At 29.2% G+C, this 26,168-nt stretch overlaps 1 protein-coding gene across 1 annotated transcript in view; it reads left to right on the top strand.

Annotated features, from left to right (window-relative positions):
- LOC119600063 (nephrin-like) overlaps positions 1-26,168 on the top strand; it is a 279,877-nt gene that overhangs the window by 70,868 nt on the left and 182,841 nt on the right. The window contains exon 4 of the mRNA XM_037950088.1: positions 10,118-10,326. Within this exon, the coding sequence (XP_037806016.1) occupies positions 10,118-10,326 (209 nt within the window). The remainder of the gene's footprint in view (positions 1-10,117; positions 10,327-26,168) is intronic.

The following is a 26,168-nucleotide window of genomic DNA, read 5'->3' as shown; positions in this document are numbered from 1 at the left end:
GATCACACAATCAAAGAAAGAGTTAATGTATTGTGTTTTTCCAAATCTTCAATGTAATTTTAAAAATAGGCAGTGGTTATGTGAGCGTGCTTTACTGGCACCCAAAAACATTGACGTTAATTGTATCAATAATATTATTTTGAATAGAATCGATGGTAATTTAAAAACATATAAATCCATCGATACTGTTACAAATAATGATGATGTCGTCAATGTATCCCCACGAATTGAAGTTGAAAATTGGCGTTCCACTTATTTTATTGCGAAATATTGATCCACCGCGTCTTTGTAATGGTACTCGATTAACAGTTAAAAAATTAATGAACAACTTAATCGAAGCAACGATTACAAGTGGCCAATATAAAGGAACGGATGTCTTACTACCTGGGATCTCAATGACAACATCGGAAATGCCATTCGACTTTAAACGGTTGCAATTTCCTACACGTTTGGCATTCGCGATGACAATAAACAAATTTCAGGGTTTCGAAAATCCATGCTTCTCACATGATCAGCTTTATGTTGCATGCTCGCGAGTTGAGAAACCTTCAGATTTGTATATCTACGCGCCTGAGGGAAAACAAAAAATATTGTATATCCCAAGGCTTTAGAATAGGAAATAATTATTAAGAAAAATTTTAATTGTAAATATTAAGTCAATTATATTTTCGTAATTTTGTAATATTTTGTAAATTTATGCTAATGAATAGGAATAAGAAATAATATATGTACATAAATATCATTAATTAATAAAATATTTTAAATATCAAACTTTCTTTGTCTTATTACTTTATGGTTTTGGATAGTGACAAACAAATATTAATAAAATTTTTATAAACAAAAATTGTATATGAATATATTTTGAAAATTTTTTATTTTATATCGACAGGAGTAGCAAAGCACGCCGGGTTTTAGCTAGTAATTTAATAAAAAACAAATAAAATTTGCCAAACACCTTTAAAATCTTAAAAAACGTTTAAAAATCGTGTTTCTTAAATTAATACACTTATAAATCAGTAACTTAGTTGAATCTCAACCTATTTTAAATTTCTCAACGGATTTAAAAGTGGACACTGGGGTCTTACTTTGTTTAGCTAACCTGTTTTCAGACGTTTTTATGAACTGTTTTATATAAGACAAGTTAGAGAGCTATATTCGGCTTTGCCGAATCTTAAATACCCTCCACCTTAAACTGCTTTCATAAATTATCAAATTTTATGGATTGATTCAAATTACTCTAATATTTTAGACTTACATTCATTACGCCTTACAATATGCAATTAAAAACAAAACTACCACTTAAAAGACTGTTACAGAGCGTATTAAATTTAACCTATGTTCTGTATTTAAAATAATTTTTATATGTGAGAAAAATGTATGGCAATGGTTATACATAGTTAAAAAACTTACATAATTTTGTACGGGAGGTACAATAGATTTTCAACGTTGTTGATCCTATGAAAAAAAAAAAAAATAAAAAAATTTGCTTTTAAATTTTTATTGTTGAACCGAATTTCGACACTTAATTTGATTTAAAAAAAAATATTATTTATGACAAAAAAAGATAAATCGACCAGGAATCGAACCTGCAACTGGGAGATTTTAAGTTCGAATTCTGTTCGTTTCGGACAGTTTTATTTAATTTTTGGCGAAAAATAATCCATTTTTTAATCCCTTTGGGTGGTACAAGAAATTGTGGACTGATTTCGATTTTAAACTCAGTGGATTCCTAATTTTACAGTATCATTTTTGTATATAAAAGCAATGTTTGTGCTAAATTTTGTATGGATACCTTTATTTGGTAATGAGAAATATGCGTTTAAGTGATTTTGAGAAGGAGACCTTGTATGGGAGCTATGACTAATTGTGGACCGATCGTGAAAAAAAATGTACAGTAAGATTTCTGTAAATAAAAGCAATATTGCCAAAGTTTGTATGAATATCGTTACTTGGTAATGAGTTATGTGCGTTTAAGAGTTTTTCGGAAGGTAACCTTATATGGGAGCTATGACCAATTATGGACTAATTCAGAAAATTGTTTCTTTATATGAATTCTATTGGCATAGAAATTCCGTAAAGTTATCGGCATTATTTCAGAAGTTATTAACAATAAATTAATTTCGGGGAATATATACATTTGTATAGGAGATATATGTAGTTGTGAACCGATTGTTGACAATGTTGATCCTGGCACCAAGAGTTATATCTCTGGCAAAATTCATCAATTTATCTACAGTAGTTTTTGTAAAAAATACAAATAAATGTGTGAAAAAGCACAATTTTTTTTGAGGTTATCTCAAATTTTTACTCATAACTCTGAACCTATTTTACCGATCTTACTGATTTTCAATACCAAACTGCTTAGGATACCAATGAATATTTTGGGTGAATTTCATTTAAATTTCGTTTCTTTGTTTTAACGTGAGCGTGTTTTATACAGACAGACAGACTGACATATCTAAATCGACTCAGAATTTCATAGGGACCAAGAATATATATACTTTGTTGGGTCTCAAATGAACATTTCTCGGTGTTACAAACGCAATGACAAACTTACATATATATACCCTCTATCACCACTAATGGTGTTGGAAGGTATTAATGTATTAGAAACAGGCCAATATCGGGCCTGTTGTGCGCTGCTTGACCAAGACATCTGGGCTCAGTGTTTAAAAGTTTCCAACATATTCTGTATCTGGTATGCGTTAAGGCACGTTCGATGATTGTTTAAAGCCTTCCAATGTGTCATACATTGATGACGTGTCCTATAATCGCTTGGCCAGTTCACCTAAAGTTATGAGCCGTTCGGTTGTAAGTGCCGCCTCATATCTTAAATATGTTTTAATGGTGGAACGTTTCTAGAGCCTTGTTTGACGTTGTGCTTATGGCATCATTTGTACCCAAGCAGCATGTACACTGAACTCCCTGTTGTAGTTTGATATTTCACTTTTTGTCCAAAGAAGTTAACCAGATTATTGAATTAGTCTAATTACACTTTTATAAAACCAATGTGTCGTAGTAGGACTAAGACCCCATTTCATGCCAATAGTTCTCCTACATATCGCCGAGCACCGATGTGCCTTTTTGATCCTATCCTATTTGTGGTGTTTCCATTTTAATTTTCGGTGAAGGATTACATATGTCTATCACCGAGATAGACAGATACTTAAAGAACCAAATTAATTAATATTGATCTGTTTCACTTATTGCCAACATTAAAAAAAATGAAGAAAATCACATTTAAAACTAGAACCATTTTATTTTTAAGATTGCAAAACTAATATTTTATAAACTGCAAAAAGAAGTAAACGTTTTGTTTCAACGATAACATATGTTTATATTTAGATTTGGACATTTTTTATTCGTTCGGATAAAAACTATTTTTTTTACTCGATTAATCGAATAATTTTTATTCGAATGACAACCCTAGTATATACATTTGTTATTACAACTGGATTATCCGAATAGACCTTTGGAGCTCATAATTATATTAAATATACTGGTATATTTACATATGTAAGCCTAAATGGTGCTGTTGATTTTCATAATAATTGGTCTTAATTTGACCATAGCCCCCATGTAAATTCCCCTTCAGAAAAATAGTTCGACGTTCATAATACTAAAAAATTTTTGCTAAAATCACGATAAAATTTATCCAACGTTTAACTTATGTATATCAGAGTGTCCCATGGACAAAATGTGGTAATAGTTAAAAAACAAATTTTTGAAAGGGTCGATAGTGCTTGGTAATCGTGATCTCGGTACAATTTTCCTAAAAATATCTTTCTTTTATACAAATGGTTATCAAAAATTCCCTATTTTTGCTTAGATTATTACGGAAAAAGCATTTGAAAATTTATATACACTCCACCATCAGTGGTGGTAGAACCTAGAAATATTTATCTGAGCCCTGAAAAATATATATATATTCTAGATTCATATGAAAATCTTATCAGATTAAGCATTGCAAGGAACATATAAAATTCATAGTTTTTAGAAATAGGTGCGAAAATCATTCTGCATTTCTACAATCTGACAGCAAAAGTATAAATTTTGATCGATCACAAACCCTCGCGTCCCAAATATTCAAAGAATTCTAAGTATAACTGTAAAAATTTAAACTAAAATCTAAAATGTATCGTTATAAAAATAACATAAAATAAGTTTTTTTCCAAACATTTTTTTTTCAAGAACAAAATTTTCTTAAACTTTGTTGAAAAGAAATTATAAGTACGTTTTTAATTTGGCTTTGAACTAAACAAAAAATATTTCATTTTGAACGCAAATGTTTTTTATTATTTTGATAAAAACTTAAAATCCTTTAAAAAGAAGAAAAGACTACAAAATGAAAAACTATAAACGCAGTTTAGCTTTAAATAACATCTAATATCGTCTGTATATGGTCTCGTTCAGGTCAAATAATTGCAGTCGCAAGATGCTATAGCTGCCAGATAAATTTGTAGAAATATCGGCAATTTTTTCCCAAAAAATCGGCATTTATCGGCACTTACGTTTTAAAAATCGGCAATAAATCGACAATTGAAAGAAACACTATTTTGTACCAAAGAAACATAACACAAATAAATTCAAAAATCACAATATTGTTTTTACATACATGCATAACTCAGGGAATTTTTATTCAGAATAGGTCTAATAAAAGAACTCTTTGTAAGGGTACACCGAAACTTTGGTTTACTGGAATAAAATCTATTAGAATTTGTATCACTTTTGCAGAAAAATGTAAATGTATAATTATTTGTGGATTACTGTAAAAAATTTTCAAATTTTGGTTATGAGTGATGTAGTTATTTCATACATCACTTGACAGTGAGTGATCGTTATCAACAATATTAATTAATTTTTACAATAGGTTTTGTAACCAATTGTCTAGAGCGTGTGTCTAATATGGAATTAGTTAATGGTTCTAATCCTAGTCAATATTAGAATTTTTTTGAAAAAAATTGTTTTTAAAATTTTTGTTAAAACCATTCCAAATTGCACGATCAAATAGAATAGACTAATAAACACAGAAAATTACTGCAAAGCCGATTTTAAATCCAGGAAAGTGGAGTTATCACATTTGTTATTGGTTATCGTCGAACAAAAATCGGATAGGTAAAGATTTTGCTGAGTACATTTTTATAATGGGAAATTTTCTCCAGATTTTTTAACTTTTCCACAAAAATGTGTAAATTTATTTTCGAACCATAAAAAATTTCTTAAAAATTTTAAAATTTTAGCACCCTTAGATCAGACTTTTAGATCCTATTCAGGATTTTCATACATAAATTGTGTTTCCTTTTCATAATCGATCCAATTGACATTGGTGATGGATTGTGTTTTACCGTACTATAAATTTTACTTCCCAATTGTTTTAAAAGCTCCATTTAATTTTTGAAGGTAAAATATCGGCAAAATGCCGATAAATCGGCAAATCTGGCAGGCCTGCTTAGTCATGAGTTGATGGAGGAATCGGAAACTGATACGAGTGATGAGTGAAATATATTGTTGGCCTACTTATGTACCTTTTTAATATAATAAAACTAACATTTAAAAAGTTAAAATACTAATAATGTAATAAATTTCATTAATAATTTGATTTTGTATATTTTTTTTCTCCTATCCCTTTTCTCTTACTATCAAGTTTGATAAATAAATTTTGCCAACTGTTTTAAAATACATATATACAATTTTTATATATCAAGTATTATGGGAGGTAGGCGTGTCTTTGGAAAATTTTTCATAGAAATATTTATTTTTTGTACATTTACCATTCTAATTCTAACAACAATTTCAAATGCTTTTTTTATTATTCGAGATATATGGGCGTGTCCCTTCCCCGATTTTCACAAAACTTTGTATTTTTCTACTTACAAAAACATGTTATGCCAATTTTCGATCCTCTACGGCCAACATTTATATTAAATCAAAAAAAAAAAAAAAAATCAATGGTCATGGCATTGAAACGATTTTTATAAAAATTTAGTATATTTTGTCCATTTACCTCTTTTGTTCCAATTTTGCTCATTTCGGTTAACATTTTCAAATAATATGCAACTTTTATTATTCGAGATAGTTAGTTTGTTAGTTAGTTAATTAGTTAGATAGTTAGTTACTTTGTTAGTTAGTTAGTAAGTTAGTTAGTTAGTTAGTTAGTTAGTTAGATAGATAGTAGTAGTTAGTTAGTTAGTTAGTTAGTTAGTTAGTTAGTTCGTTAGTTAGTTAGTTAGTTAGTTAGTTAGTTAGTTAGTTAGTTAGTTAGTTAGTTAGTTAGTTAGTTAGTTAGTTAGTTAGTTAGTTAGTTAGTTAGTTAGTTAGTTAGTTAGTTAGTTAGTTAGTTAGTTAGTTAGTTAGTTAGTTAGTTAGTTAGTTAGTTAGTTAGTTAGATAGTAGTTAGTTAGTTAGTAGTAGTTAGTTAGTAGTTAGTTAGTAGTTAGTTAGTTAGTTAGTTAGTTAGTAGTTAGTTAGTTAGTTAGTTAGTTAGTTAGTTAGTTAGTTAGTTAGTTAGTTAGTTAGTTAGTTAGTAGTTAGTTAGTTAGTTAGTTAGTTAGTTAGTTAGTTAGTTAGTTAGTTAGTTAGTTAGTTAGTTAGTTAGTTAGTTAGTTAGTTAGTTAGTTAGTTAGTTAGTTAGTTAGTTAGTTAGTTAGTTAGTTAGTTAGTTAGTTAGTTAGTTAGTTAGTTAGTTAGTTAGTTAGTTAGTTAGTTAGTTAGTTAGTTAGTTAGTTAGTTAGTTAGTTAGTTAGTTAGTTAGTTAGTTAGTTAGTTAGTTAGTTAGTTAGTTAGTTAGTTAGTTAGTAGTTAGTTAGTTAGTTAGTTAGTTAGTTAGTTAGTTAGTTAGTAGTTAGTTAGTTAGTTAGTTAGTTAGTTAGTTAGTTAGTTAGTTAGTTAGTTAGTTAGTTAGTTAGTTAGTTAGTTAGTTAGTTAGTTAGTAGTTAGTTAGTTAGTAGTTAGTTAGTAGTTAGTAGTTAGTTAGTTAGTAGTAGTTAGTTAGTTAGTTAGTTAGTAGTTAGTTAGTTAGTTAGTTAGTTAGTTAGTTAGTTAGTTAGTAGTTAGTTAGTTAGTTAGTTAGTAGTTAGTTAGTAGTTAGTTAGTTAGTTAGTAGTTAGTTAGTTAGTTAGTTAGTTAGTAGTAGTTAGTTAGTTAGTAGTTAGTTAGTTAGTTAGTTAGTTAGTTAGTTAGTTAGTTAGTTAGTAGTAGTTAGTAGTTAGTTAGTTAGTTAGTTAGTTAGTTAGTTAGTTAGTTAGTTAGTTAGTAGTTAGTTAGTTAGTTAGTTAGTAGTTAGTAGTTAGTTAGTTAGTTAGTTAGTTAGTTAGTTAGTTAGTAGTAGTTAATTTCCAGACAAGTTTCTAAACGCAAAAAGTTTTGTAGTAAGATAGTAATCGGATTTTATTTGATAAAAAAAATTAAATTTGAATTGGAAATAGCCTTTTTTGCGAAGGAATTATATAAAATTCGTCCGAATTATGTAGAATTTTATACAAATTTCCTAATATTTGAACCTGAAAAAAAAAACAATTCAATTGTTTTATAAACGCTAGATTGACATTGATTGTTATGATTTTTCACAACAAGCATATTTGAAAACTGATTTATAACAAATAAAATTAATTCACTTACAAATAATTTTTTCTTGTTCTTGAGTTATTAATTTATATTTTTCAACCATCCCAATAAACCAATGAACGATATGATAGCGAAAACGGTATTACTTTTTTAGGTAGATTATGATATCACATTTTATTATTGAAACCGATATTGTTATAATATCGATTTTGAATATTTTTTTTTAAATAAAAACATTTTTTTTACTATCGTTATTTTTGGAAATTATGATAGCGAAAACGTTATGATAGCGAAACGTTTATGGGAAATCTATATCATAAAGAAAAGTACCATTTAGTACATAAATACTAGTTCAAGATACGAGAATTACTATCACATATGATAGTTTTTATCACCTTAGTGATATTGTTTCGATATTATTATAATATCGATTGGTTTGTTGGGTTATGAGAATTATCTATTAAGTCCTTAAACAGCAATTCTATATAATATTTTTCTATGGACATGTTTACACTATAAAATTATGGTAAAATACAAAAAGAAGTACAAATACTAAAAATATGCACATTTGTGCAGGTAAAAGTACAATCTATATATATAAAAATGAATGTGTGTTTGTTTGTATGTTTGTATGTTTGAACGTTATAGACTACTAAACGGCTGAACCGATTTTCTTGAAATTTTCACAGCATATTCCTGCATGTCTGGAATAGGTAATAGGCTACTTTTTATTTCGAAATTTCAAGTGGGCGATGAGCCACGCCCACATTAAGAAAATATAAAATCCGTATATTTTAGATAATATAACAGTTAGAGTCCTCAAATTTTGTCGGAGCCACTTTAGTGTCAATATGATCATTTAGGACAAAAAGTAGGCGGACTAGCATTAGGGGGCGTGGTACCTCCCATATAAATTAAATACAAAAATTCGTTTATCTGGGAAACTAATAGAACTAAATTCTTAAAATTTAGCACGAAGAACTTTAACATCCATATAAACATTTTGGGTAATAAATTGGCGGACTACCCATGAGGGGAGCGGCACCTCCCATATTAATTAAATACAAAAATTCGTTTATCTGGGAAACTAATAGAACTAAATTCTTAAAATTTTGCACAAAGAACTTTAACATCCATATAAACATTTTGGGTAAAAAATTGGCGGACTACCCATGAGAGGAGCGGCACCTCCCATATTAATTAAAAACAAAAATTCGTTTATCTGGGAAACTAATAGAACTAAATTCTTAAAATTTTGCACGAAGAACTTTAATATTCATCTGAACATTTTTAAGGAAAAAAGAGCGGACTTTCATCTGGGGGGCTTGGAGCCCCCATATGAATAAAATAGAAAAATTCGTATATCTGAGAAACAATTAGAGCTAGAATCATTAAATTTTACTTGAAGAACTTTGACATTCACCTGAACATTTAGAGTATAACGGGCGGACTTCCAATGGGTTACTTGGTACCTCCCATATGAATTAAATACAAAATTTCGTTTAACTGGGAAACTAATAGAACTAGATTCTTCAAATTTTGAACAAATTATTTTAATAATCATCTGAATATTTTGGAGGAAAAAGGGCGGACTTTCATCCGGGGGGCTTGAAGCCCCCACATGAATTAAATTCGTATATCTGAAAAACTATTAGAGCTAGAATCTTCAAATTTTACATGAAGAACTTTGACATTCATGTGAACATTTAGAGAATAACGGGCGGACTTTCAATGGGGGGCTTGGCACCACATATATGAATTAAATACAAAATTTCGTGCATCTTGGAAACTCTTATATTATTCAAATTTTTTGTAAATAGATAGAAATTGGCGATAGATAGAAACTGGCGAACTTGCAATAATTTGCTTGACATCTTTCATATGTAACATATAATAAATCTGGTATTTATTTATACATATTCCTTTTAGGGTAGCAAAGCACACTGGGTATAGCTAGTTACTTAAATAAAGTACGCGTACTACTAAAAACACTACGTCTGGCAAGTCTACTGATTTGGAAAAAATATTAAATATATTACAATTCCGGCTTACCCAAATTAAAAGCATAAAGTATAGAGGTGTCGCTTTTGACATTTACAAAAGTCTAAAATCAGCTTTTCTGCGGCTTTTGTAAACATACATATCGTCACCTAAAACGCAAACGGCCCTATCTAACATTTTTAAAATTTTACAGGAGAAGCAAAAAACTATTTATATTGAAAAGTTTGTTTAAAACAACGCGATTTATTTGTAGTAAATAATGAAATTGTGTAATAGTGGAACCTATCATTTGTTATAATAGTTGACAATGGCGTATATAAAATGGATAAATTGGACTTTTTAACTTTAATATTTAAATGTTTTTGTAGATAGTTTTATGCTCGTGACGCCTCTGTATACCTTGAGTTAATAGATGCCATCGAATCCTCTGTGCGATGCCAAAATTAATTAAATTGTTTGAAATAAATATCTAACTCACTGTATATTTTTGGTTGCCCTATTTATAATCAATGGAATTAAAATCTTTTATAAAAAAATTTGTTTTTAATTTCAGTGTGGATATACGAGAAGGTTATACGAAAGCTATTAAGCGATGGTCCGATGAAAGTGTTTTTGGAGAGAGAGCGTACTTCATATTTGACAAAGAACCCGGAACACTATCCATTCAAAGCACGAAGTTTGCTGACTCTGGAACATACAGATGTAGAGTGGATTTTTTAAGAGCTCAAACCCGCAATAGCAAAATTACTCTCTCAGTTATAGGTAAGAATTTTCACAATAAAGGTTAATTTAAAATTTTATTTAGACAGTGTGCTTCGCTACCCTATTCGTAATGAAATAAAATACATTTACAATTTATTTTATATATAGATCTGCAATATCACAGCACAAGAATTCGAAATGTGACAAAAAATTAAAATTTTTAAGGATATATTGTAAAAAAAAAATTTTGTTAATTAAAAAATATCTGTAATAACCAAGGCAAAGATTTTCATGCACAAAAAATTAAAAATTTGCGCTTATAACATGCACTATAAAATGGGAATATATGCACTAAAAATGTGGAAAATATGTACCAAAAACTATTTCCTTGTGAAATTTATTTATTAACACTAATTTTTCTTATGTCGTATTTAAGTAAATTTTTATAGATATTTATAATTTAAGTTTTTGACAACAAGTATATAGTAGGTTCTTGATGACAGAGGTACCGCTTAATGTACTCTAATACCAATTTAACAGAATCACGATCTAGTGTCAAGTGACCCAACTCAAAAAATCGATTTGGATGAAATTTGCACCAGTACTATTGGATAGTAGGCCAGACACATAGGTCAAGAACTTTATCGGTCAAGTACTGCCGGAGTTAGAGGGGATCAAAGATAGACATTTTGGTCATACAGGGTTTTTTTTTCAATGAGTGTAGCTTTTCACTATTGGTCCTAAAATATGTAATACAAAAAAACATAACTTGTGTTAGAAAAATTAAAAAATATAAATATAAATGATAAAAATATGCAAAATATATGCATTTTAAAGCAAAATATGCAATTTATGCGCTTATAACAAAATATGCAAACATATGCAACAACAAATCGATGCCATTTTGTTGCAAATTCTATGATTCAAAAAGAAAACTACTTAAAAGTTATTTTGAGTTACTGACTACAAACATGCATTTGCATACAATTCCTTGCCCTGGTAATAACTCAAATATTTCTCTTTCAATGATAACGCAAACTTGTTCTCAGCTATGGTTAAAAAATTTGGATTTTTTCATCGGTCGTTTCAAATCTCCAATTTTAGTTTTTTTTTTAAAGTTTGTTAAACAAATTTTTAGGAGATCTCATGGGAATTAATGGACAATAGATAAGGGAATATAACGATAAAAAATAAGATAAATAATTCTTAAAGTTTAGCAGTACCTGCGATTTGAGCTCGGCAGATTTCGGGAAAATCACATTTTTTGGAATATTTTAGAGAATACGTATTAATTCTTTACTGTTGTACATTTTAAACACAGTATTTTCAGAGAATTAGAATAGAGAATAGATTAGATAATATAAAATATATATTCCAAATTTTATTCAAATCGGACATTCTTAACCCGTAAAATGTGGAGTTCAAAGGTCAAATTTTGCTATATTAGGGAATTCTTAGTGCACATATCGAAATATTATTTATTTGATGGTCATATTTACCAAAAATTACTGCAATTTATCATATAAAGTCCAATATTTAAAATAGAGTGAAAAAAGGTAAATTAACCCTTAAAGGCACTTGGGAACAATTTAACACCAAAGTTCAAAAATTCGAAAAAGAACTATCCATATGAAAAAAGCTCTATATAATTAGAGAAATAGCAGAAAGATAACAAAAACTTTTATATTAACCTCCTTATTCAAAAACAAAATTTTTATTTTATAAACAGTTTATAAATTAGATTTTGTATGGAAATTTTGTTTTTTAAACCTTTTATAAAATAAAAATGTTGTTTGTGAATAAGGGGTAAGTATAAATATCCCCCTTATTCATAAACAACATTTTATTTTATGAAAGGTTTATAAAACAAAATTTCCATACGAAATTTGATTTATAAATCGTTTATAAAATAAAATTGTGTTTATGAATAAGGGGGTAAATTTATACTTAACTAGCTATACCCAGTGTGCTTTGCTACCCTAAAAGGAATATGTATAAATAAATACCAGATTTATTATATGTTACATATGAAAGATGTCAAGCAAATTATTGCAAGTTCGCCAGTTTCTATCTATCGCCAATTTCTATCTATCTAAAAAAATTTTAATAATATAAGATTTTCCAAAATGCACGAAATTTTGTATTTAATTCATATATGTTGTGCCAAGCCACCCATTGAAAGTCCGCCCGTTATGCTCTAAATGTTCACATGAATTTCAAAGTTCTCCATGTAAAATTTGAAGATTCTAGCTCTAATAGTTTCTCAGACAAACACACATTCATTTTTATATATATAGATAAGAATATACAATTTTTTTGTAATTACTTCACGTGAGAGGCACCAAGATTGGGGACTCTAGATGTTATAGTTTTCTAGATATACAGATTTTAATAATTATATTTTAGTATTTACTTCATATGGGAGGTGGCACGCCCGCTTTTGCTGAACTCCCTATTTTTGTCCAAAATATTTGTATTTAAACAAAAGTTACTTGTACAAAATTTGGGCACTCTATACGTGGGACCTCGCTCATTTGAAATTTCAACATAAAAAGCAATTATAACTCCTTCCAGACATACAGGAAGATATTGTGAAAATTTCAAGAAAATCAGTTTAGCCGTTTAAACTGATTAAATAACAAGTAAGAAGTCTATATTCGCCTTTGCCGAATCTTATATACCCTTCACCATAATGTGTTTAAAAAATATTAATTTTATAAAATGTCAATTTATTTCATCTTCCCGACCCTGTCATAACTTAAGCAAAACAAGAGAAACAACAACAATGCTAAACGAAATAAAAAACAGAAAAAACAAAATACACAACGTAATGAAACCACAGCCATCCAAACATTAGAAACAATATACACAAAAAAACAAAAACAAAATACACAAGGCGATGAAGCCACAGCCATCCAAACATATGAAACGAAATACATACACAAAAACAAAACACACATCGCAATGAAACCAACCTTTTATACAATAAGCAGTGTTGTTGTTGCTTTTTTGATGAAATTTTCAGAGGTTGTCTCGGATTTTTGCTCATATCTCCGTTATTTATGGACCGATTTTGCTGATTTTCAATAGGAAACTTCTCGAAAGTATGTCCAACAGAATTATTGAAGATTTGGATCCCGAAGATATCTAGGGTCTTCAGAAAATTGATTTCAACAAACACACAGACAGACGGACATAGCTTAATCGACTCCGCTATCTATAAGGACTCGGAATATATATACTTTATAGGGTCGGAAAATTATAGAAATTACAAACGGAATGACAAACTTATATATACCCTTCTCACTAAGGTGAAGGATATAAAAAACCCAATTAACGATTTTGAAAATTCTAACTATAATAGTTCTCCAGATTAACAATATGTTACATATGAGAGATGCCAAGCAAATTATTGCAAGTTCGCCAATTTCTATCTATCTATGAAAAATTTGTATTTAATTCATATATGTGGTGCCAAGCCCCCATTGAAAGTCCGCCCGTTATTCTCTAAATGTTCACATGAATGTCAAAGTTCTTCATGTAAAATTTGAAGATTCTAGCTCTAATAGTTTCTCAGATATACGAATTTAATTCATGTGGGGGCTTCAAGCTCCCCGGATGACAGTCCGCCCTTTTTCCTCCAAAATATTCAGATGAATATTAAAATAATTTGTTCAAAATTTGAAGAATCTAGTTCTATTAGTTCCCCAGTTAAACGAAATTTTGTATTTAATTCATATGGGAGGTACCAAGTACCCCATTGGAAGTCCACCCGTTATACACTAAATGTTCAGATGAATGTCAAAGTTGTTCAAGTAAAATTTAAAGATTCTAGCTCTAATAGTTTCTCAGATATACGAATTTTTCTATTTTATATGGGGACTCCAAGCCCCCCCCCAGGTGAAGGTCCGCTCTTTTTTCCTTAAAAATGTTCAGATGAATATTAAAGTTCTTCGTGCAAAATTTTAAGAATTTAGTTCTATTAGTTTCCCAGATCAACGAATTTTTGTTTTTAATTAATATGGGAGGTGCCACTCCCCTCATGGGTAGTCCGCCAATTTATTACCCAAAATGTTTACATGGATGTTAAAGTTCTTTGTGCAAAATTTTAAGAATTTAGTTCTATTAGTTTCCCAGATAAACGAATTTTTGTGTTTAATTAACACACATGGTAGTCCGCCAATTTATCACCCAAAATGTTAACATGGATGTTGAAGTTCTTCGTGATAAATTTTGAGAATTTAGTTCTATTAGTTTCCCAGATAAACGAATTTTTGTATTTAATTTATATGGGAGGTACCACGCCCCCAAATGCTAGTCCGCCTACTTTTTGTCCTAAATGATCATATTGACACTAAAGTGGCTCCGACAAAATTTGAGGACTCTAACTGTTATATTATCTCAAATATACGGATTTTATATTTTCTTAATGTGGGCGTGGCTCATCGCCCACTTGTAATTTCGAAATAAAAAGTAGCTTATTACCTTTTCCAGACATGCAGAAATACGCTGTGAAAATTTCAAGAAAATCGGTTCAGCCGTTTAGTAGTCTATAACGTTCAAGCATACAAACAAACACACATTCATTTTTATATAGTTATACTTAATATAAAGTTTACTCCTTTTTGAATATGAAGTAAACTTGAGGTGTATATTAGGGTGGGTCGAAAAAAAAAGTTGAGTCAGTCACCCCCTACGATTAAAGATATGTTAATAACATTTCAAAAAATATAAAAAATATTTTTTTGCCACGCCTAGAAATACCGCCCTTTTGGTTTTTTATATATAACGTCGCCATTTTAAGTCCGATCGTAACATATAATATATCAATTTTTATGGCTTGACTGTAGCTATATTTCACTCTTTAACAATTTTTTAATTCGACGTCATATTCTATGCGCGACTTCTGATATCTCGGATCCTTCCCCAAAATCTAAAATTGTGGCTACACTGTAATAAAGTACATTTGATTATATGAGCTATTTGCTTCCAAAATGCTCACTTTTATGCATAAACAGCTATTTTACAGGTATTTAAAACTACCTGTATAGTTCTAACTACAAACAATTAATTTGCTAATGATATGGTCGAAAACTATTTTTTCAAATTAATTTACAATACAAACATTTCATTCTGCCCCCTATCTTAACACAAGACAGATAATTTTGTTCAGCATTTAATTTTATTCATTTATAACAAAATCACGTAGGTACATAAAAACTAAACATTTTATTTTATAAAAATCGATGAAAAAGTAAGGAGTTTATAAAAATATTTCATGTATTTACCATACAATTACTTGTTTCTCGGTTTACTCGATTACTTGTTTCTCGGTTTTTTTTTTAACAATTTTCAAAAATGTTTATACTAATTTTTATAAAATGTAATAAATTTATTTAAAGATATATTAACTTTTCTTAAATAGTTATATATTTTTAAAGAAGTTCTTGAAATAAAAACTAATAAAAAACAGGTAGGAAAGTATAGTCGGGCATGGCCGACTATATAATACCCTACACCATGAGTATATTTTTAAAATTTTTATTTTTCATAAAAAACTTTTATATTGAATTTTACCTTAATTCCAAAGCATTTAAGCAAGTTATTGATAAAAATCAAAATTTTCTAAATGAGGCTTTATATAGGAGTATAGGTCAAACATGGGCCGATCCTCATTAAATTTGGGAAAAGGATATATTTTTAAATAACAGTTAGTTTTGTTTTGTTTCATTGCGATACAAATGGTTACAAGTCAATTTTAGACGTCTAAGACATTTTTTGAAGGGGGGTTTGTATGGGGGCTAGGGTCAAATAAGGGCCGATCATTACGAAAATCTGCAGTGTCATTAATACTTATATAAAACTTATTTGTGTTAATTTTTAGAGAGATAATAGTATATTTGACGTAATTATGGCATGAAAAGCCCAAATCGGGAGGTACGGTTGTATGGGGGCTAGGTGAGGGATTTATGTTCATATAGGAGTTAGATATGCAGAATTTCATCATAATGGTAGTGTTTAAGAGAGAAAGAACGGCAATCCACATATAAGAGCTCCGATTTAATCCATCTTCAAACAACTTCGTCCTTTGGTAAAATTAAATATTTGAGCCTATTTTCATCAAATTATCTGGAAAATTGCGATTTGTGATTTGATAACAAGGTTTACATGGACTGACAGTAGGACGGATATAGCTAAACCACTATATTGCTGTAGGATATATGTAGTTAACTTTCTTTTATTTTGAAAGGAAGTAGGATCTGAAATGGTTTATAACTGAAAAAATAAAAAGGATTTCTGTTTTATATAGTTCATTAAAAATTTTTTTTCGACTGTTTTTCCTGGCAAATTAATTGTTTGTTGTGAGAACGGTTGATAAATACTTGAACATTTTTAAATATCTATAAAATAGTTGTTTATGCATAAAAGTGAGCATTTTAAAAGCTAATAGTTCATATAATTCAATGTACTTTATTCCAGTATAGGCACAATTTTAGATTTTGGGGAAGGATCCGAGATATCAGAAGTCACGCATAGAATATGACGTCGAATTAAAAAATTTTCTAAGAGTGAATTATAGCTAAGGTCAAGCCATAAATATTGATATATGACATGTTACGATCGCACTTAAAATGGCGGCGTAATACATAAAAAACAAAAGGGCGGTATTTATAGGCGTGGCAAAAAAATATTTTGTATATTTTTGGAAATGTTATTAACATATCTTTAATCCTAGGGGGTGACTGACACAACTTTCTTTTTGTCCATAGAGACCGACCCACTCTAGTGTATATCTTTAAAAGAAAACTTTTGTTTTTAAAACTGATAATTTATGTAGTCCATTCAAAAATACAAACTGTATATGTTCAAAAAGGGTTAATTCATAAGCTTTTTTACCTAATATATTTTTTTATACCCACCATCAGAAAAGATGGGGGGTATATTGATTTTGTCATTCCGTTCGTAACACATCGAAATATTGGTCATAGACCCACAAAAGTATATATATTCTGGGTAAATTCTAAGACGATCTAGCCATGTCTGTCCGTCTGTCTGTCTGTTGAAAGCACGATAGAGTCCGAATGGAAAGAGCCAGAGTGTTGAAATTTCACATAAATATTTCTTATAGGTAAGGTTTGTTTGGTATTGAAAATGGGCAATATCGGTCCACGTTTTCGGATAGCCCCCATACAAGTGGCCCCTCCAAAAGCAGCATTAACAGCCATAACTTGTTTAAAAATACGAATATAGCTATGAAATTCGACATAAGTAAGTTTCTTATGATCCAAAATTACTATGCAAAATTTTATGAGGATCGGTCCATAATTGACCCTACCCCCCATATAAGGTCCCCTTCAGAAAATGACTTTAACACTCATCACTGGCTTAAAAATACTAGTATATAGATGAAATTCGACATAAGTAAGTTTCATACTAGTAAAAAACTATCTAAAAATTTTTATGAGGATCGGTCGATGATTGACCCTACCCCCCATATAAGGTCCCCTTCAGAAAATGACTGCAACGCTCATTAATGGTTTAAAAATACGAGTGTAGCGATGAAATTCGACACAAATAAATTTTATGAGGATCGACCCATAATTGACCCTACCCCCCTATATAAGGTCCCCTTCAGAAAATTACATTAACGCTTATAACTGGCCTAAATATACGAGTATATAGGTGAAATTCGACATAAGTAAGTTTCATTCGAGTCAAACGAGGTTTGATGGTGGGTAATATAAGATTCGGCATAGCCGAATATAATACTCTTACTTGTTTTATTTCAGTTATTCCTCTAATTGTATAGAGCATTATTCAAATGGATAGTGTTTTTACGATTTTTTGAACTTCGGGGTTAAATTTGTCCCATGTGTTTTAAAGGGTTAATTTTACTGTTATCGCTGTTATTTTAGACATAACACTTTATACTAAAAATTCCAGTCATATTTATTAAATATGGCAGACAAATAACTAATATTTAGACAAGGGTATACTAAAAATTCACAAATATTGCAAAATTTGACCTTTGAACTCCATATTTTATGAGTTAAGAATGTCCGATTTGAATAAAACTTGTAACATACATATATTTTATATTACCTGGTCTATAATTCTCTGAAAATACTATGTTTAAAATGTACAAAAGTAATACGTATTTCCCGAAATCCGCCTAGTTCAAATCGCAGTTACAGCTAAACTGTATGAATTATTGATCTAATTTTTTTTACTTTTTATTCCCTTATCTATGATCCATTAATCCCCATGATATCTCCTAAAAATTTTTAAATTTGTTTAGCAAAGTTTCAAAAAAACTAAAATTGAAGATTTGAAACGGCCATTGAAAAAATCAAACTTTTTTAACCATAGCACAGTGGGAGAAATGGCCAATCTGGTGTCGCTTTAAGGAAATTTTAAATTTGAGAATTCTGAAATTTTTTTTTAAATTTTCTGGTAACTAGGAAACCAAGTGATTTTTTATTTTTTTTTATTTCATTTTACTCGCAATATTCACACATTAGTGAGCTTTCAAACTTTGCATATTTTTTAGCAATTGAATTCATTATTTTTTCACTTTTTTACAGTTTAAGTTTGATTACACATAAAATCTTAAGTTTAGATTTTTTTTATTTGGATTAGTGGTTTAATTGAAATTATTGGGAATCTATTAAGGGAAAAAATTGGTTTGTGGCCTCTGCTTGTACGGGTTAGTTCTGAATTGTGGTACACAAAATGACCTTTGTAGGAGAGTGTTTTATTATGTGTAACATAATCTTCTGTTGAATAAAAGTTGGGTGGATTCGACAAGATTCGCTCTATCGTTTAGTTTATTAGTTTTTTTGGTCTGTTTTCTATGTCAAGTAAGAAAATTAGCTGCAACTTTTTGCAACTTTTTGACTTATCACGTTTTTTAATGAGTGTTCCAAATGAAAAAACGCACACTTTTTTCATTTGGTACAGTGAACCAGTACCAACAAAAAAACTTTTAACAGCCATACATGACACTATTCTGCTGAAGGATGAAGTCTATTGAGAATTGTTCAAATCGGCCCATTATTTTACCTAACCCCCATACAAACGGACATCTAGAATATGGTTTTTAGCTCATAATTTTTTTAAAGACGCTAGTATCTCTACAAAAGTCGTTACAAATAAATTATATATAAGCCTAAATAACATTGTCCATTTCCATAATGATCGGACCACATTTGACCCTACCCCCCATACAAAGTCCCTTCATAAAATGACTTAAATATCCATAATTCCCATATAAATACTAGTGTATCGATTATATTTAGCAAAAATAACTTTAATATAAACATAAATACCCCCACCAAATTTAATGAAGATTGGCCTATGTTTGACCCTAGTCCCCATATATGGCCTTTTTCAAAAAATAAATTGTACACCATTAAATTGCCTTAATATTTAGGAATTAACGTAGAATTTAACGTAAATGCTTTAAAAATAAAAAATAAACCACGTTTTAAATATTAAAATACAAAAATAAAATAAAAAATAGTAATAGTTTCGGTGCATACTGACTGTAGGGTATAAGTCCAAATATCAATAAATATAACTTAAAATGTCTAAAACATGATATCGTTTTCAAAAAGTGTTCAAATCGAATGAAATACAAAAATTATAAACATATTACTACTATTAAATATATGAACAACCGAGGGTGACCGATACAACACTTTATGGCGCACCCTGTACGAAAGTGGCATGTCCCAAAAAAATTTTTTTTTAAAGACCATGTCCTTGGCTATAATTTCACTGAACATTTCTAATAGATCAGATCACTATTTATAAAGATATAATTAAAGATCCACCAGATTGACCATTTCTCCCACTGTGCATAGCTGAGAACAAGTTTGCGTTATCGTTTAAAGAGAAAAGCTAATATTTGAGTTATTACAGATACATTAATTAACAAAAACTTTTTACAATATATCCTATCTGCCTAATTTTTCGCATGACATAGTTTTACAACCCAAAGAACAATTCTACAGGGGGGACGGCCTGTCGGACAAAATTTTTTCCTTCATACAAGCTTGGAGCACTCTAATATACATATATAAAATTCTAACGTTACTGACTCACTGACGGACTGACTGGCTGACTGATTCATCAACGCACAACCTAAACGGTTGAAGCTAAAGCGCTGAAATTTGGACAAGTGATCGGTCTTCTTCGGATTTTTGAAAATTCGAATGTTTAGGGGGTAAAAACGGGTAAATTCAGTAACTTCATATCTCCTAAACTGGGATATATACAAAAACTGTTTAAAGCTTATTATCGTTCAATTAAAAAATAAGGGGATAGGTGTCTGGTACTTTTTTCAAATACGCCGTCTTTAGGGAATAAACGGGTATCTTATAAACCAATGAACATACAAAAAATATTTTTGACTCCTTCATAACCTAACGAAAAAATAAAAATACGAATTTAGTACTTTTTGGATATTCGGATGTTTAAGGGGTCAAAATTGTACTTTTTGCATAAAACATTGTAAAATTGTAATTTTTTGCATAAAACATTGTTTCCTATGTATTGATTTGTATTAACATGTGAATGGATACTTAATGATGGGCTCCCACTACGATATTGCAACTTTTTGTAATAAAATGTTTATTACTTCAATAGGGAGAAAAAAGTACCAAAAGGGGGAAAAGCGGAAAATTTGATTTTATTCGAACTCACTAACCCAATTTTAATAAAATTGGAGAAATTGATAGGTTGAGTAACACTAAATATACCAATGGGTGTTACTTGAAACTCCGATACAAAGGAACTGGTACTTTTGTGTTTTTTATAATATGATCCTAGAAATATAATATTAAGCATGTCGAGCCTGGAGTTAATCGAAATCTATAAAAGGGTAGTTTTTGGTACTTTTTCGTTCTTTAATAGGTAACTTTTGAATTTTCTATAATATTGAACCTTTGAACATGAATTTTAGTACTACATATGTGGAATTTTTCGATTTTTTTTATTATTGCAATTTATACCTCTACTGGTTGTACTTATGTGTACAAAAGCATTTATAGATATCTGTATTGGTTTAGGATTTAGCAAAAAGTCCTATGTGTTTCAAATAATATTAATTTAAATCATAAAACCACCATAACATTATTTTATTTACACTAGATAATCTGACACCGTCAATAATGGATCCTCACTCACATTTTGGTGCACTGATCAACTTAAAATCACTTTTCGGGGCGATCAAATCTTGGCCGTCCTTCCGTTAATATTTTTTTAGAAACATTTTAATTTAAGAACTTGCGGTACTTATATGAAAAAACGAAGTAGGCTATATTTAGAATTCCGATTTTTATGAAATTTGGTGGGAGTAAATTTAGACCACAAAATTAAATTTCAAATTGAAACTGCAACTTCTAGACCAATTTGAAATTTTGCATAAACAGATGCAAAGTCGGAATTCTAAGATACATGATTTAATAAGAATTAAATAAGTATGTTCTGCTAATTTATGCTACAATAGCAATCGATTAAACTACTTAATTTGTTAGAAATATAAATTAATAAAGTGCCGTTGCGAAAATTGGACCGGAAGGGGACAAAAAAATAGGCCAAATGGCGAAAATCTGACAAAATTAGTACTTTTGTGCTTTAAGAACGATTTTTTCTATTCTTAAGCCAAAATATTATAAACTATGATTTTGATAGTCTCAGACATATGTTCATATATTTAGAACTCCCATCCTTAGGGGAAAAAAAGGTAAAAAGGGAAATCTGTATTTGCTGCGTAAAGAGACTCAATAAACGCATATTTTCAAACAATTCAAACTACTGCAGTGAAAAAATAAAACAAATAAATAAACAAGTAAAAATTTATAATTGATCATGGCTGACGATATGATGCCCTACACCAGTGATTACATTACAAATGTTGATTATTTTTTTAATAATAAAACATTATATTAATTTTTACTTTATTTCAGAAATATTTTAACAATTTATTGACAAAAAAGGATTTTCTGAAACAGGGTTATATGGGGGTAGGTGGTTAATAGGGGCCTATCCCTATAAATTTTGGTAAAGGGATTAACGTCTACATTAAAGTTAGGGGACATTATATGGGGGATGTGATCAAATGAGGACCGATCATTGCGAAAATCAGCACTGTCATTAAAACTTATAAAAAACTTAGTTTTGCAGATTTTTGGTGTGATACAAGAACATTTAACATATTTATGAGCTCAAAAGCCATATTCGGGGGTGCGAATGTATGGGGGCTATGCGAAATAATGGTCCGATTTTAACCACTTTCAATAGGATCCGTCCTTGGAAGAGTATCTGCCACATTCATCAAATTATCTAGCAAATTGCGACCTGTATGTGCATAATGTTTTTAATTACACTAAATTTGAAACAAGTTAGATATATAGGTGTATGGTGTGATATACTATATTCTTTTCCAAAACTTGGATAAGAAGGACAAGAAGGGGTATGTGGATGAAAAAGAGACAAAATTCCTACTTTTGAGAGTAAATACTAATTATTGTCTACACACTGAAAAAAATCCATGCCTAATATATACGAAATTGTACGAAATATTTTAGTATAATGCAAAATAAAAAAAATTATTTAACATAAATTGAAAACAGTGAATTTTTAATAAATATGGTTAAATTTACGAAATATTAATTTATGCAAACATTTTTGTTAATTTTAAAATTATTTTTCTAATATTAGTTAAAAATTATTCTCCACACGATTTTTTAATTTTTTTTATGAAAATAGTGCGTCAATTATATTATACTTTTTCTTAAATTTTATAAAAATGTTGTAGTTTTATCTAATGATAATATACTTAATATTATTATGTTTAATTTCGCTAAAATTTATGAAAAAATATTACGAAAAGTTTTCGTACTTTCGTAAAAATAGAAAAGGGTTTTATTAAGTAATATTACGTATTATACGCGAAATTTTTGTAAATATTACGAAAATATAAGTTACGAATTTTTTTTTCGTAAAGTTGAGCATGGATTATTTTCAGTGTGCTCAAGCAAAAACATTTCTGATTAAGCTTTCTGAAATATGTATTATGTAGCAAAGTTCCGTTTCGAAATGGGAGAAAAGGCGAAAAAACAGGAAATATTTGTACTTCTATGTTTTAGCCTGATTTTTTCGTAAATAAAAAAGAAATTCAAACTAAATGCGCAAAAACGGCTTATGCGTTCCTTTGCTACATTTTTTGTAGTTTTATGAAATTTGAGAAATATATATATATATATATTTTTTTAATATTTTTCCGTAATCGATCAAAATATGTGTTTTTGAAAAATGTTTTTGCAAATCATCATTAAAGAGGGAAAGGATCCTCTCTGACGTGATTTTCTTAATAAATGATCTACAACATCGATTTCTGAAATGATACAAAATATATTAAACAAAATACATAAATTCGAATAATTCAATGGAGAAAGAGGGTATGGGTAGTATTTTTGGTACTGTGTTGGTATCTTTTATAAATATTGTTAAAAAAAAAAATTGCTAGGAATTTCTTTATAAGGCATTTTTTGAAACATGAATAAGTTAGCGAAAAATTAGCACTTTGTGCTTTAAGTCAAGAATTATTCTTTCTCCTAAGTTAAATATGTATATTATAGTTTTACCTAACTAGATATTATTAGAATTATAATTTTGGAATCTTTTAGCTTTGTAAATTGGAAAAAAAAATTGTGAAGTAATCTCTTAGTGAGGAATAAAATGAGTAAACGTTTTTCATTTCGTAAATGCTATGTTATGTTATTTATGTCAACGAAATTTTTATATTTCTAAATGTTGAAAATTTTCAGAAATTGTTCTATGGACATAAGGCACATTTTTAGTTTACTCTACTGCGAGAATACTTAAGTATAATGTTATGAAACCACTTAAAACCCCGGGCAACGCCGGCTACAAAAATCTGGTTTTCTATAATGTTGAACCTAGAAACATGAAATTAAGAATGTAGAGCCCAGAAAAAATTAGAATCCATAAAATGGGTCTTTTTGGTACTTTTTAATTATGTAGAGCGCGAAGTAAGTGATAACGTATAAAAAGGAACTTTTTGGTACTTTTTCGTTTTTCAAAAGGTACTTTTTGAATTTTCTATAATATTGAACCTAGAAACATGAAAGTAATCATGTGGAGCCCGGAGTAAATGAGAACCTTTTTCGTTCTTTAACTGGTACTTTTTCAGTTTTCTATAATATTGAACCTAGAAACATGAAATTAAATTGTAGAGCCCAGAGTAAAGGAAAACCTATAAAAGGGGACTTTTTGGTACTTTTTCAATCTTCAAAAGGTACTTTTTCAATTTTCTATAATATCAAATCTAGAAACATTAAATTTAGCATGTAGAGACCGGAGTAAATGAGAACCCATGAATGGGGTCTTTTTGGTACATTTTCATTCCTTAACTGGTACTTTTTGTGTTTTCTAAAATATTGAACCTAGAAACATGAAATTAAGCATGTAGAGCCCGGAGTAAATGAGAACCTATAAAAGGGAAATTTTTTGTACTTTTTCGTTTTTCAATAGGTACTTTTTGAATTTTCTATAATATTGAACCTAGAGACATAAAATTAGGCATTTAGATCTCGGAGTAAATGAGAACTAAGCATTCAGGGACTTATGTGAATGAAAATCTAAAATGAAGTATTTTCTGGTACTTTTTCGTTCTTTAACTGGTACTTTTTGAATTTTCGATAATAATTAACATAGAAACATGAAAATTAATAAAAGATGTCTTTTGGTATGTTTTCGCCCTCAACTAATACTTTTTGAGATTTCTAAAATATTGAATATATGTATAAATATGTAAATGTAAAGTACTTTTTTTTAATAATACTTTTTAAATTTTCTATAATATTGAACCTAAAAACATAAAATTGGACACGCAACTTCCTGAGTGTATAAAAATCTGTATGAGAGGAACTTCTGGTTGAAAATTTAACATGCACCATCCTTATTCAACTAAAATCTAAAAAAGTGTCTTTCTGTTACACTTTCATTGTCCAACTGATATTTTTTGAGTTTCCTGTAATATTGAAATTATAATCAATCATTATTGATTGAAAATCTATAAAATATTGAACCTAGGAACATGTATGAAAATCTATAAAATGGGACTTTTTGATATTTCAGATATACATAAATGACTGACTGAAAATTTACAATAATATTTATTTTATTACAATGAGGGCAGCGAAGCACACTGGGTATAGCTAGTAAATTACAAATTAATATTTTTTGTTTGATCATGGAATGAAACATATATTTTTGCAAAGGGCTATTACGTCGTAATTTTGATATAAAGTAGATTTCATTTACCATCTTCCTTCAGTAGTGCTGGAAAAATATTTTAAAATGAGTTAATTTTAGCGTGCTTGCACCTGTTGTTGTCTTTATTTAAATTTAATTAAGGCTCTATCAATAATCGGTAGCCAGTGTTCTAATAACGAAAATCTTATTCTCGAGTCATTTGCAGCGGAAACTTTTTTAACGCCGGGAAAAAAGTAATATAATTTTTCGACGTACTATTTTATACGCTATGGTGAAGGGATAGGGCAGATTTGAAATTTTCAAATTTTTTATAAAAGTTATATGTTTATTGTAAATGCCAAAACACCTTAAATTTGTATACCCTCCTAAGACCCAACAAAGTATATGTATGGGAAATTCTTTTTACGTTTTAGATTTTAAGAAATTAACTTTATGCGTTAAATATTTGTTTCGCTTATTATTGTGAAAATTAAGTGATGACGAATTTATATTCACAAGACTTGAAGGAATTAGTCCATAAAATTTTGTGGTTAAGATTATTTCCATGTTATAGAAATAAACCCTTAAAGTTAAAATACCTCAAGAAACTGATTGAT

The sequence above is a fragment of the Lucilia sericata genome, unplaced genomic scaffold (genome assembly GCF_015586225.1).
Source record: "Lucilia sericata isolate MDLA Ls3-8-SP2 unplaced genomic scaffold, ASM1558622v1 Contig000103F_arrow, whole genome shotgun sequence".
NCBI lineage: Eukaryota > Metazoa > Arthropoda > Insecta > Diptera > Calliphoridae > Lucilia > Lucilia sericata.
This window is presented reverse-complemented; position numbering and strand designations above follow the sequence as displayed.